The sequence below is a fragment of the Carettochelys insculpta genome, chromosome 6, assembly GCF_033958435.1.
Source record: "Carettochelys insculpta isolate YL-2023 chromosome 6, ASM3395843v1, whole genome shotgun sequence".
In the NCBI taxonomy this organism is placed as follows: Eukaryota; Metazoa; Chordata; order Testudines; family Carettochelyidae; genus Carettochelys; species Carettochelys insculpta.
Genome location: NC_134142.1, coordinates 79,070,347 through 79,083,877, shown reverse-complemented (window position 1 = coordinate 79,083,877; position 13,531 = coordinate 79,070,347). Strand labels below are relative to the sequence as shown.

Genomic DNA, 13,531 nt, shown 5'->3' with positions numbered 1-13,531 from the left:
AACAAAGAACCTCAGCCGTTTGGCTATATCAGTCTGGTCAGTGGTAAGGTGCAGTAAAAGCTGAGCGCTGAGTCGTGTCGCCTCCACAGGACAGACTCCTGGGGTACCCGTCAGCCTCCTTGGCTGCCCTCTGCAAAGGGACAGTCTTGCCTAGCAGTTAAAGACTCAGGTGAATCTCTGGGGCATCCATCAGCCATTCTGGCTATCCGCTGCAAAGGGACTGTCGGTCCTAGCAGTCAAAGACTCGGATGTAACTAGGCTCACAGACCACTCATTTACCCGGCCGTTGGTTAACACTCTTGGGACTCAATGCAATACTGGGTGAAGGTGAAAGAACTCCAGCAGGCCTATCAAAAAATCTGGGAAGACGAACAGCAGTCAGAAGCAGCTCTATGGACATGCCACTATTATGAACAGCTGAACATGCTTATGGGGAGCAACCCCACCATGGAGCCTGGTCTGAATTATGACACTTCTGGAGGCCCTGGTATGGAGTGCAGGGTAAGACTGGTGAAGCTGGGTGGCCTGGAGGAAGAGAGCAAGACAGGAAGAAGCAGGCAACAAGCAGGGGACCAAGGAAGTTCTGCCAGACAGCCCAGAACTCTTCACCATAGACCTGGAACCAGTAGCCTCCACGGCAGGCCCCAAGCCCCCTGGACCAAGCAGCTTTGGTCAGTATTTATTCTGCATGCCAGAAGCGGGTTGGAGGTGGGTATAGCTATCGGGTTTTGCATAGGTACAGGTTTGGTAGCTGTGGTTCTGCGCCCCTCAGAACAGCGTGTTAATGTTTCTTGGGATAGAGCATTTCTCCTTTTTGGAGATCTCCTCAAAGGCCTCATCTGTTCATAGATCTGACTGTCTTAGTCCCCCAGAGAAAGAAAAAGATAAAATCAGTACCTTAACTAGCTAATTTTGTGCCTGAGGCAAGAATATAAAACTGCATATCCTCATGTTGCAGCATGTGTGTCGCATTATTTCCACCTTTACTTCTGCCCTGACTGCAGAGCTGCGCTTCCAGAGAGCTGGGCTGTTAGCTGGGCACCCAGCTCTGAAGGTGGCACCCTCTCAGCAGCAGTGCAGAAGTAAGGGTGACATCACACTATCATACCATGCCCTCTGTTAGTCTGCTTTGCTGCCAGCACTGGTTCTGCCTTCAGCACTGGACTCTGGGCCAACACCTGCGGCTCCCCAGCTCCTCATCTCTTTCCTTCTCAGCAAACCCTGCAGCACGCACAGACTGACATAGAGAAAAGAAAATGAACCTACCGTATTTAAAGAAAACCCATCATCTATGGGAAGCCGACTGAAAATATGCTAACATTAAAAGGACAATCAACCACAATTTTGTTTGAAAAATGTGCATATTTTGTTTCTTCTGTCTTTAAAAAGAAATGTTTATACTTTTTTCTTGTTTAATTTATGCATCTAACAGAACTTTTTACTATAGAAAGTTAGGCTCTCAATCCTACCCACTGATCTGAAAAGACCAGCTCCTGAGGTAGTTCATGCCTTGTAGAAAATTTTAAACCTCTCCAGAAGAACTGAAAAACTCTTATAAAAAAAAAAAGTCTAAGGAATTCAAAAGTGAAAACAACAAAATACAGGACACATTATTTAAATGGCACTTAATTGGGACACTGGAATTAACATTCCCTATAAGCAGGAGAGAAATTTTTCAGTCTCAGCTGTGTACTGTTAAATAGCACAGCTTGCATTTGGTATGTTCGCAGCGAGCTTCAGCTGTGTCCCTATGCACTGCCTGCATTATTAAGGTTAAAAAAATAAAGATGGCAATTCAGAATGAATAAAATCTTAACTAAATCCTCTAGATGGGTGTGCAAGGGATATCATGAGGAAGGTACAATTCCACAGTGTGGAAATTAATAAGGTTCTCTGAATATGGAACAATGACTGGAAGTCTCCTTTGCAGATAAGTGGTCTGATATTGTTCTCACTTACATCACTTTGATGCCAAAAAGAGTTTCTTTTGATTTGTATAGTGTAACTGACAATGCTATCAGATTCATGACACAAGTGTCTTTCCTAATTTTTCACAAAGCCTCACAAAACCACAGTTGAAAGGTTTGGTTCCATATATATCATTCTGATGGACACTGTAGTACAGTGGAACACCTAAAACACAAACTAGTTACAGTAAGGTCTCAGAGCACACGAACCCAGAGTATGCGACCCCGCTCCTAGGCAGCTGACCCCAATTGCTACAGTAAACCCAGAAAATGTGCAATTTCCAGTTGCACTTAACTTGCTCCCCACCGGTGCCGGTTCAACCCCCCAGCCAGCTCACCACACACATGCAGCTCCGGTTCACGCCCCCACCTGCCTCTGGCTCCAGCTCACCACCCCGCACGCATGGCTCCAACTCAACCTCCCCCCACACCTCCTGCACTCCAGTTCAAACCCCTGTGCGTGGCTCCAGTTCAACACATACACACAAGCGCTCCAGTTCAAACCCCCCTGACCATGCAGCCCTGGCTCACCACCCCCACGCACAGCTCCAGCTCAACTCCACCCCTCGCCCCCCTGCAGCCCTAACACACCCCAGCTTTAGCCCCACCCACCCACCTCCCATGGCCCCAACCCACCACCAGGCTTAACTCTCCCCAACTACCCCCCACTGCATGAAATACCTTTCTGCTGCTTCCCCGGCTGCAGAACACGTGTTCCACCAGGGAAAAAGACAGACCCTCACTTATGCAAAATCCGGGTTACGCGAGGGTGTGTGGAACAGAACCCTCGCGTAACTCTGGGGTCTACTGTATTTAAGACTCTCGGCTTCATCTGTCCCCCAAAGAGTGATATGGGCACACAGAGTTCTCAGCACTGAAACCATAATACAATAGATCCCTGCCTTACACAGTTTTGACTTACACATTTCTTGCTGCTGCACTGGTCAGTTTCCTGGCTCTCGCAAGTGGTGGGGAGCTGGGAACCGCCTGGCTCCTGACTCCTCTCTGCTTGCACTGACCAGCACTGCTGCTGCTGCTGCGCTGGTCAGTTTCCTGGCTCCAGCCTGGTGGGGAGCTGGCAACCAGACTCCCAACCAGGACCACTCCGGGAGCCAGGAAACTGACCAGCACTGCTGCACCTGGCTCTGGATTCCCCACCGCTCCCAGCAGCAGGGAGTCAGGCGCAGCCAGGACTGGGTAACCCGAAGGCGGCAGTACCCCTCTCCAACCCAGTCTAGACTTACGCAAAATTTGACTTATGTGCGGTTGCCCAGGAATACAACCTACGTGTAAGTCAGGGGTCTACTGTACATAAAGACAACAAAATTCTTTGCCCCATTTACTTAGACCCTCTTTCCTCTGCTTGCATTTATTGCTCCTTGTTATACTGGCTCTTTTTAAAAGATTTTCTCCATAGAGGAACAAAAACTGAGTTTAGCAGTGGCACCTCTCCTTTTAGCAGGTTCAGGACATGCTTATCCTACTTTTCATTCATTTCTTTGTCTTACCTATTTGGTGCCCATAGCTCTTCACAGATTTCACTCCCTAGGCACGCATCTTTGGTTGCTAGCACAGCATCACCAAAAGGAACAGTTTCCTGAGGTAAGCAGACAGCACACCCGTGTTTATAAGGAGGCATTGTCTTATGTGAGTCAAAAAAGCAATCCCAAACAAGGAACATACTGAACTAGATAAACTTAGTGTCAAGGCAGCAAGAAAGATACATATTCTTTCATCTGAAACTGATTTTACTTCAGACATAGGCCTAACCTGTAAATCCAGATCAGGTTTTTACCTCTCCCAGAGTTCCAGTGGTGATCAGACCCATCTCTTTTTTAAATAAGGTATTAGTTCAGACCCATCTCCTTCTTAAATAAACAAGCTGTAGAACAGGGACAGCCCATTAAATTCTTCAAGCCACCCTCAGATTTAACCAAAAGGTGCAGCAATTAGTCAGAGCTGTCCACTGAGTTCAAGGTGGAACACATTCGTGTTGTAACATGCAACCACTGCAGGTTGTACTTGTGCATGAAGCAAGGAAAAAAATCTGTTCTACTTTGGACAGTTCAGATATGATCTTGAAGCTCCTGGTAAGCAGCCAGTGTAATCTTCAGCTGGGCAAATTTTGGATCCTCTTACCTTGTTGCAAAACATTAATGTTTATGTAAACAAAGCTAAATTATTGGCTCATGTACACAAGTAAATGAAAAACTCCACTGAAAACACTGAATTTGCACATTTGTAACTGACGCCAGAACTTGGCTTAACAGTTTTATACTGTCATTAAGTTATTTGTGACATGTCTAGCTCATATAAAAACAGGATCAGAAAACACACATTCCTTAAACTCACCTGTCCTGTCACCTCCTGTATCATCCTGGGGAGAAAATATTCCTCCACATACCTAAAACAATTATACAGATCAGCAATACACAGAGAAAAAAATTCTCTGCTTTACTGCAATGCTCTACTTAATATTAACATGATGTTTCACAGACTTCAAGGTCAGAGGGGACCCTTGTATCAATACATGTGGACTGTGCCACAAGGTGGACAGAAATCCTTCTTGAGATGCAATCTTCTTTAAACAGCTGGAGAAGAGACCTAGCTGGAGACAGGTTTAGCTCTGAAAACAAGCTGGGACCCTTCCAACCCTGGATTCCATGGGAAGGCTTCTGTTTCGTCTGAAAACGGTCTCAGCAAAAGGGATGAAGGACGCTGCCTCATTGGAAGCAGACTCTCATTTCCTGAAAGAGCCTCCTCTCTTTGCATAGATGCATGTGATACAAATTTAGTCCTATTTGAAGGGGTTTCTAAATGAAATATCACTAAGTAGCTTAAACGAATTTCCCTTGAGTTGAACCTGCAGTAGAAATAATAAATTGGAATGGGGATTTCAATTCATTTGCTGTTATTACAAAGGCAAATCCACGCTTTTAGCCATACTACTACACTGTATGCAGCCCACCGTGCTCTGTTCCATGGGGTAAACCATCGAAGTTCCCTGTAATTTCCTGCATTTGCCAGTATCATCTTTGGCCTGATCAGAAGAATTTTCCTTTAAAAAAAAAAAAAAGGAGTGTAAGTAGTTAGACTGCAGCAAAGACAAAATGAGTAGTAAGAAATGCCAAGTTTATTTTTTTTTCCAGTATGTTTACTTTCATATTTGACAACAATTCAAATCAAGTCACTTTCACTGTTTGACCTTACATAGTCAACTTCCTCTTTTTGTTTATAGGTCTGCCTCACAGTACTGGGAATGTTTGATTTCATTTCAAAAGTACATTTAAAAGTTTACATTAAAAAAAGATGCGATTGTGGACAGAAAGTTCACAAAAATTGCCCAACTCTTTGAAATTAACGAAATACTGTACAAAGCTGGTCGTGCCCATTTAAATGTAAATTTGTTGCCATATGATTTGTTTTCTATTTATACCTAAGTACCAAGAAGTTAACCTAACTTATGACCATAAAAGATAATATCTTAGTAAGAGATACATACCCGTTTAAAAAGATCACTCTACAGTTGTAGCGAACACTTCTGCACATAACAGGCCTGTACCAAAAAAAAATGCAGAATTACATGAAGCTAAAAGTTCATTACATGAACCACATTATAGAAGATCTGCTGTAAACGTGACAAATATTTTAGCACCCTTTGCCCCACTTGACATCCAGCAGTGCATCTGCAACACTACACCTGGGCCATGCAACTCTAGAGTCCTTGCTGTCCAGTAGCATCTGCTCAGGCATCTTCCCCTGCCAAGGTAACTACCTCTTTGTAAATGCTCTCCATGTTCATTCATGTTGCCTGGGTCTTCTTTTCCCATAAATATAGGCAGAGACCAGACCACAGGAAAAGAAGGCCTAGGAAACATGAATGAACATGGAGAGCACTTTAGTGATTTATGTTGCTTCCATGGACTGGTAATAGGTGGTAGTGTTTTTACACACAAAAGGATCCATCAGGTCACCTGGGTTTCACCACACCAAAAGTCAGAAGACCAGATTGATCACATCTGTATCAGCAGTTCATTCAGACAATCGATAGAAGACATCCTTGCTAAGAGTGGAGCAGATGTAGGTTCAGACCACCATTTAGTCACAATAAAACTCAAGTTTAAGCTCAAGAGGTATACCACAAAAGCAATTAAAAGATGCTACCATAGAACTAATTTGGGAACACAAAAACAGCCTGGAAAGAGACCTGCGATAAAACAGTGGGAAGGAGGACAAGGCATCACAAAGAACGGATCACAGCAGAAACTCTGAGAAAAGTTAAGTAACAAAGGACAGAAGAGAGCAGCCAGGGCAGCTCAGAGACTGTATTCAGAAGTCAAAGAATTCCAATAGGCTGCAAAATAAAACAACAAGAACTTTGTGGAAAACCCTGCATAAGAAGCAGAACAAGTTGTAGAATGCAAAACTTGAAAGAGCTGTAAAACAACACAAGGAAGCCAGCTGGAGCATAATGTACAGTGATTAACCAGTACAGGACAAAGAGGGATGTGTGCTAACAAACCCCAGCAAGCAGCTCATTAGATGGAAGGAACACTTTGAACAGTCCTGCCCACACACCTCTGGAGTTACAACCCGCAAACACACCTTTGCAAATTAACAACAGACCTCCAAAAAGAGAAATCAGAAAAGCCATTGCCCATCTGAAAAGTGGAAAAGCACATGGCCCAGACAACATCCCCACAGAAGCAATAGCAGGTAGTGAGGCATCAGTCAGTATGATGTATAACTATTTGGGAAAATCTGGGACACTGAGGAGATCCCACAATACTGGAAACATGTCTACTTTATCAAGGTTCCAAAGAAGGACAACCTGGAGGAATGTTAAAACTGGAAGTGCGTTGCGTTACTACCTATTCCAGGACAAGTGTTCAATAGGATTCTCTTGGCCAGAATGAAGTCAGAAATTGACAAACAGCTCAGGGAAGGGAAGAACAGGCCGGCTTCTGAAGCAAGAAATCCTGTACTGACCAAAGAGCAACTCTCAGAGTGATCACAGAACAGTCACTTGAGCGAACCTCCCCCCCACCCCCGCCACACTTAACCTTCATAGACTTTGAAAAAGCCTTTGACAGCATCGGTAGAGACACTTCGGAGAAACTGCTGCAATGCTGTGCCATCCCATCCAAAATTATTAACCTGATCCTTTTAACATACAAATACTCAACATGCCAAGTTGTTCACAATGGTGTCTTCACAGAATCCTTCAACATACTCTCAGGACTGTGACAAAGATGCTTATTGCCAACCTTTCCTATTCATGATCACAGTGGACTGGATTATGAACAGGACAACAGATGGGGCATTCAGTGGAGACTTTTCAAACAGCTAGAGGATATTGATTTTGCTGATGGCATCACCCTCTTTTCACACCGACATGAAAGCATGGAAGAAAAGGTCGCAATGCTAGACAAAACTACCTCAATGACTGGACTGAGCATTAAACAAAAGAAAGACCAAGACAATGAGGATCAACCAGTCCCACAACACCATCACAGTGGGAGGGGATGACCTGGAAGATGTGCTGCAGTTCTCCGACTTGGGGAGTTAAAAGTATGGGCAGAGACGGAGGAACAGACAAGGATATCAACGTCAGAATAGGAGATCACAAATAATAACTGCAAAGACAAAACTGCAGCTCTTCAACACAAAATGTGAAGAGTGTGCTCTTGTATACATGAGAGACCTGGCATACTAAAAAGTCTGCAAACCACAAACTATAGACATTCATAAGCAGATGTCTGAGGTACATCCTTCACATCAAATGGCAAGAGTTTGTCACAAATGTGGACCTCTGAATAGAGCAAGACAAAAACTACTTTACGTTCTGATCAAGAGAAGAAAGTGGGGGTGGCTAGGAGACACTCTCAGAAAGCCATCATTCAGCACAGTCTGTCAAATTCTCACATGCAACCTGCAAGGAAAACACAAAAAAAGAATGACCTCGGACAATGTGCAGAAGATCTACTGAGACTGAAGGAAAACAACTGGGATGCTCCTAGGGTCAGCTAGAGGTTTTGTCCTAAGACAGAGTGAAGTGGAAGAGACTTGTAGATGACCAATGCACCACCTGGAGTACAAGGGTTTAAGTAAGTTAGTTAAGTACTCTTTTGGAATAATTACATAACACTTACATTCCCACATCACAGATGATATCTTGAGTGACAGGAGATTCCAAAAGCTTTGCCAGAACTTCAAATGAATGTAAGAGCGTATCGGGCTCATAATAGTGATCATAACAGCCGTAGCCACTATGTACAAAAATATAAGAAGCAAAAAATTTAGACAAGCTCAAAATCAGACACAAGAAGCCAATGATACTTCAGATAAAAACAAACCCCCAAACTTACGGAAATTACACATAGCACAAGGAACTATATAGCACATACCATTTACACGGAAAGCATTTAACATTCTACTGTATTGTTGGTGACGTTTTTTGTTTTTTAATAAAAAAACAACATGGTTTAAAGGACAGAATTGAATGTTACATCTACCATCTGGAATTTTCATTAGAATAAACTTAGTAATTGGTGTCACTGGGAGTCATAAACAAAGGACCCAGTGCTGCACTTTTCACTACCACTAGCATACTTTTGCTCAGGCACCAACACTAGGGTTTAAACTGCAATTTGAATTACACAAAGTATTCTGCATTATGATTTGTTCTAGCCCACTCGTTTTTTAGTTTATCTTTTGATAAGCAATACCTACTTCTACTCCTTGAGACGTTACCAGATAGACAGTAATTAAGATGGGCTCACCAAATTTCCAGTTCTGGTCCAAGCCTGTATCTTGCACCTTTGCACTTTGCAATTTCAATACCTATAAAATACAGGGGAGAGAAAGTGGATAAAAGATAGTACAAAAAGCATTAAATGATTTCTGTTCTAGAAAGAAAATATTAAATGATCGTCTAACTTTTCAGGGTGGAAAAAGGATCCCAGCATTGGACATACAGTGCCAGGTTTCTTTTAGTAGTTTCCATTAATATCACAAGTGTCATCCTATACCTCCTTGGAAGTGTCACTATCCTTTTTGGCTCAAATTTATTTGGAGGCAGATTTTTCAGGAGAGCTGAATTCCCATTTAGCACTTTAACAAAAGGGCCAGATTTTCAAAAGGGCTGAGAATCAGATGGCTGGAATGGACCTCAAGAGGTCCCTGAGTCCAGCCACCTGCTTCAAGCATGATCAATCCCCAACTAAGTCACCCCACCCAGGACTTTGTCAAGTCAGGACCTATCGGTGTGGAGATTAAACCACACCTCTAGTCAACACACTCCAGCTTAGAGCTTTATAATAACAGAGGGAAACCAATGTCTAAGGAAACGGTCTGGCAGGGCTGTATAAATTAAAGCAATGGTTCTGTGCAATGACTACCACACCCCTGGGGCTGCAGCAGCTCCTCCATGCAACTATCACACAACTGCAAGAGAGACCTCCACAGGTGCAAGAACCAGGAAACAGGCCTTGGAGAACACTGGAAAAGCAAAGCTGCAAATCCACCACACAAGGTCTTAACTACTGAACAAGTCAGTGCCTTTCTGCACACTACCAGAAAGGAGGGCAACATAAGGTGAAGAGAGGGTGAGAGAGAGATCTGGTCAGGCCTTCCACTTCGTTCTTCTCCTTCCAAGCAGCACCTCCCTCTTTTCTTCCCTTCTTTGACCCAAAGCAGGTCAGCTAGCAGGTACATTCTTAGTTTTCCCAGGTCTCCAGTGCAACTCCCAGGATCTCTTTCCCATAACTGACAAGTATCAGAGAGGTAGCCGAGTTAGTCTGTATCTTCAAAAACAAGAAGAAGTCCTGCGGCACCTTATAGAGTAACAGATATTTTGGAGCATAAGCTTTCATGGGCAAAGACCCACTTCATCATATGCACTAGTGGGGATGTTTCAAAAGTGTATTTAAAGAGGGAGTCTCAGCCAAGAGAAGGGCCAGAGCTGACAAGGTGTATTCAGTCAGAGTGGATGTGGCCCATTATTGGCAATTAATGTGGAGTTGTGAACATCAAGAAGGAAGTAATCAAGTCAATTCAGTCGTGGGGGATGTTGCCCATTGTCAGTTTCTAATACGGAGGCGTGAACATTAACGCTGGGTCTACATTAGAGAGTTTTGTCCACAGAAGGGGTCTTCTGTCAACATAACTCAGGGAGCGTCTACACACAAAGCATTCTGTCGACACATTCTCAAAAGAACTCTGCATTTGTCTCGACAGTCTGATCCCTCAAAAATCTGAGATATAACAACCCGTCAACAGAGTACTGTCAACAAAAGTGTGGTGTGGCCACTTCTGTCAACAGAGAGGGCTTTCGGTTGCCAGGCAGCCCTCTTTGCAGAGCTGCCATTCTGTTTTCTGGCACCAGAGGGCAGTGCAGTCTGGCAGTTCTCTGTCGACAGAGCAAGGCATGTGTAGATGCAATCTGTTGCAGAGGTTCTGTCAAGACTTCCGTGTCAGCAGTAACTTGTGTAACTTGTGTATCGTAGACACAGCCTAAGAGCAGAGAAACTGCTTCTGTAATGTGCCAACCACTCCCAGTTTCTGTTCAATCCTGGGTTGATGGTGTCAGATTTGCAAATGAATTGCAGCTCTGAAATTCCTCTTTCCATTTTATTTTTGAAGTTTTTTTTATTGGACTGCTACTTTTAAATCTGTTACTGAGTGTCCAGGGAGGGTGAAGTGTTCTTCTATAGGTTTTTGTATGTTACCGTTCCTGATGTCTGATTTATGCCCATTTATTCTTTTACATAGAGACTGTCCAGTTTGGCCAATGTGAATTGCAGTGGGGCATTGCAGTTTCTCCGCTCTTGCTGTTCACACCTCCACATTAGCAACTGCGGATAATAGACCGCATCTGCCCTGACTGAACAGACCCTGTCAGCTCTAGCCTTCCCCTTGACTGAGACTCCAGCTTTAAACCCTCCTCTGAACTACCCCCGTCCCCCATGCAACTGACGAAGCGGGTCTTTGCCCGCGAAAGCTTATGCTCCAAAATACCTGCTAGTCTAGAAGGTGCCACAGGACTTCTAGTTGTTCCCCGTGGCTGTTGCCTGCCCCGGGACAGCGGCACCGGGGACTACACGACGGATCTGACAAGACTAAGTCTGTCCTGCCCGCTGACCCACTCTGCATGAAAAGCCCATGTTAATTCTGTCCTGACAGTAACTCTCCCTGCGCTCAGGCCACCTAGTGGGGCTCAAGAGTTCCCAGACCGCCTGCCTAGGGCCAGGCTGCTAAGGCTGGTCCCAAGGGCCCGACAACAGCCCTCCCTCTCTCGCACACGCCCCAGGGAAGGGAGTCACAGCTGACCCCCCACACACACACACACTTACTTTTTAAAATCCGTGCCAAATTGCCCTCAAAATCTAGCGCCCACTGGTTGAGGGCACAAGTCGCCACCGTGACAGCCCTGCCCATGTCCGCGGCTGCTCGGGAGCTCGGCGGAGAGCTCTTCCGGGCAGCTGGCGTGATTCGCTTTTACTTCCTGCCCCCTCCGCTCCCACCCGGGGACTGCTGGGCCCCGGGAACCATTGCGCGCAGCCGCCGCGGGGCCTTGCCAGGGAAAGGAACCGCAGCGGGGCACAACCCCACGCGCCGAGCCCAGGCGGAATGCTGAGGCTCACTCCTGTTCCAGGCGCGCCTAGTGCGCTGCTGAGTCAGCGGGCGGCTCATGGCAGTTCCCAGCTCTCGTGTCTAGCAGCAGGGTGCAGTGGTTGTTGGGGCTAAACACCGCAAGGGAATCCAAGCACGTAGGGCAGGGGAAGGGGCTGTTCGTGAAACCGATTGTGCTTTTAGTAAACTTTTTTTTTTTAAAAAAAGCGTCCCCTTCCTACAGCTTTGGGTCTAAACTATCTTACGGTGCCCCTTTAAATTAAATAAGTGTTTCTTTTACTACCCCATCCAGGTCCTCCTTGCTTACTGTTTTTGGTTCTCAGTGCCTTAAATGTTGAGTCTGTTCTGGGCTAGCTATGGTCTGAAGAAGTGGGTCTGTCCCACAAAAGCTCACCTAATAAACTATTTTGCTAGTCTTTAAAGTGCTACTTGACTGCTTTTTGTTTCCATCCAGGTACTGTTTGAGTCACTATGCCATTCAGTCAGTAAATGTGGCGGGGGGTCTGTTACAGAACTCTTCCATTTAAAAACACTTATGCTCATTTCTAACACGTTAAAGGTGAAAGATTGAAAAGGCAAGGACTACTACTGCTCTTAGTGTAATCAAAGACAAGGCCAATGTGACTTCAGTGGGACCAAAGCTGGATATTTCTTCTTTCGGAACCAAATGGCTGAGTGCCCTCTGACAAGTGCTAAATTAGCCCCAATTTTCATTAAGTTAATCGGCAGTTGATACAGGTATTCAGAAGATCATACAATACAGTTTTGTTTTCCTAAACATCATTGTACTCTGTTGGATTTATTACCTCATTCCACACCCTGATCTGTGGAGTTTCCCACGCAGTTTATTTTGCTAATTATTAGGTAGTAATTGCGTGTTGCTGAAGAATACAGCCCAAAGCCTGATTGCTTCCTCTCCTGCTTTAATCTTTTTGTATTAATTATTTCTCAGCCTTTAATCTTTTAAGTATTAACTGTTTCTCAACTGTTGTAATGTCCTTTCATATGGGCTCCCTGAGTCCATTCAGCCTGGAACACTGTCAATGTTACCCCAATGTCTTGTGCTTTAGTTTAATAGAGATGGATCGAAAGCAAAACCTAAGATCCCACCACTCCAGATGGGGGGCAGTTCAAGATTCCAGAATTTTAGGGTATGGGCCCAGTTTTGTTTCAAAACAGTCTCTCAGTCCAGCTGCTTTCTAGATTTTCAAGTTCTTCACGTTTCCATAGGTGTGGCCCACTCTGTGGGCTTGTCTATGCTGTGGGCTAAGGCACTGTATGGGGGGAGTGATTTGCACTGATCTCTGCCAACCCTACCAGGCTGTGTCTACACGTGCCCCAAACTTCGAAATGGCCATGCAAATGGCCATTTCGAAGTTTACTAATGAAGCACTGAAATGCATATTCAGCTCTTCATTAGCATGCGGGCGGCAGCGGCGCTTCGAAATTGACGAGCCTTGCAGCCGCGCGGCGCGTCCAGACGGGGCTCCTTTTCGAAAGGGCCCCGCCTACTTCGAAGTCCCCGTATTCCCATGAGCTCATGGGAATAAGGGGACTTCGAAGAAGGTGGCGTCCTTTCGAAAAGGAGCCCCGTCTGGACGCGCCGCGCGGCGGCAAGGCTCGTCAATTTCGAAGCGCGGCTGCCGCCCGCATGCTAATGAAGCGCTGAATATGTATTTCAGCGCTTCATTAGTAAACTTCGAAATGGCCATTTGCATGGCCATTTCGAAGTTTGGGGCACGTGTAGACACAGCCCCAGTGTGTACTGAAAGCATTGTATGCATCAACATAGTCTGCAGATCAATCCCTGTGTAGCTCATTAGTGCATGTTAGAAATCACACCCCTGTAGAGTGCATTCCCCCCAACACATAGATTAGCCCTACTGTGTGCTGTCCCCCTCTACCACATACTTCCTTTCATGTTTCATGCA

General features: G+C 45.1%; 1 protein-coding gene across 3 annotated transcripts in view; it reads right to left on the bottom strand.

Annotated features, from left to right (window-relative positions):
• NADSYN1 (NAD synthetase 1) overlaps positions 1 to 11,418 on the bottom strand; it is a 42,478-nt gene extending 31,060 nt beyond the window's left edge. For 2 of the 3 annotated variants that reach the window (XR_012645990.1, XM_074997439.1), the window contains exons 1-7: positions 11,321 to 11,418; positions 8,750 to 8,810; positions 8,120 to 8,236; positions 5,470 to 5,523; positions 4,936 to 5,025; positions 4,320 to 4,371; positions 3,476 to 3,564 (exon numbers count right to left, since the gene is read on the bottom strand). Coding sequence is in view for 2 of the 3 variants with exons in the window: in XM_074997439.1 (XP_074853540.1) it covers positions 3,476 to 3,564; positions 4,320 to 4,371; positions 4,936 to 5,025; positions 5,470 to 5,523; positions 8,120 to 8,236; positions 8,750 to 8,810; positions 11,321 to 11,405 (548 nt within the window). In the remaining variant the exon portion in view is untranslated. The remainder of the gene's footprint in view (positions 1 to 3,475; positions 3,565 to 4,319; positions 4,372 to 4,935; positions 5,026 to 5,469; positions 5,524 to 8,119; positions 8,237 to 8,749; positions 8,811 to 11,320) is intronic. The other variant, XM_074997440.1, reaches the window with a different exon arrangement.
• Between the last annotated feature and the right edge of the window lie 2,113 nt (positions 11,419 to 13,531).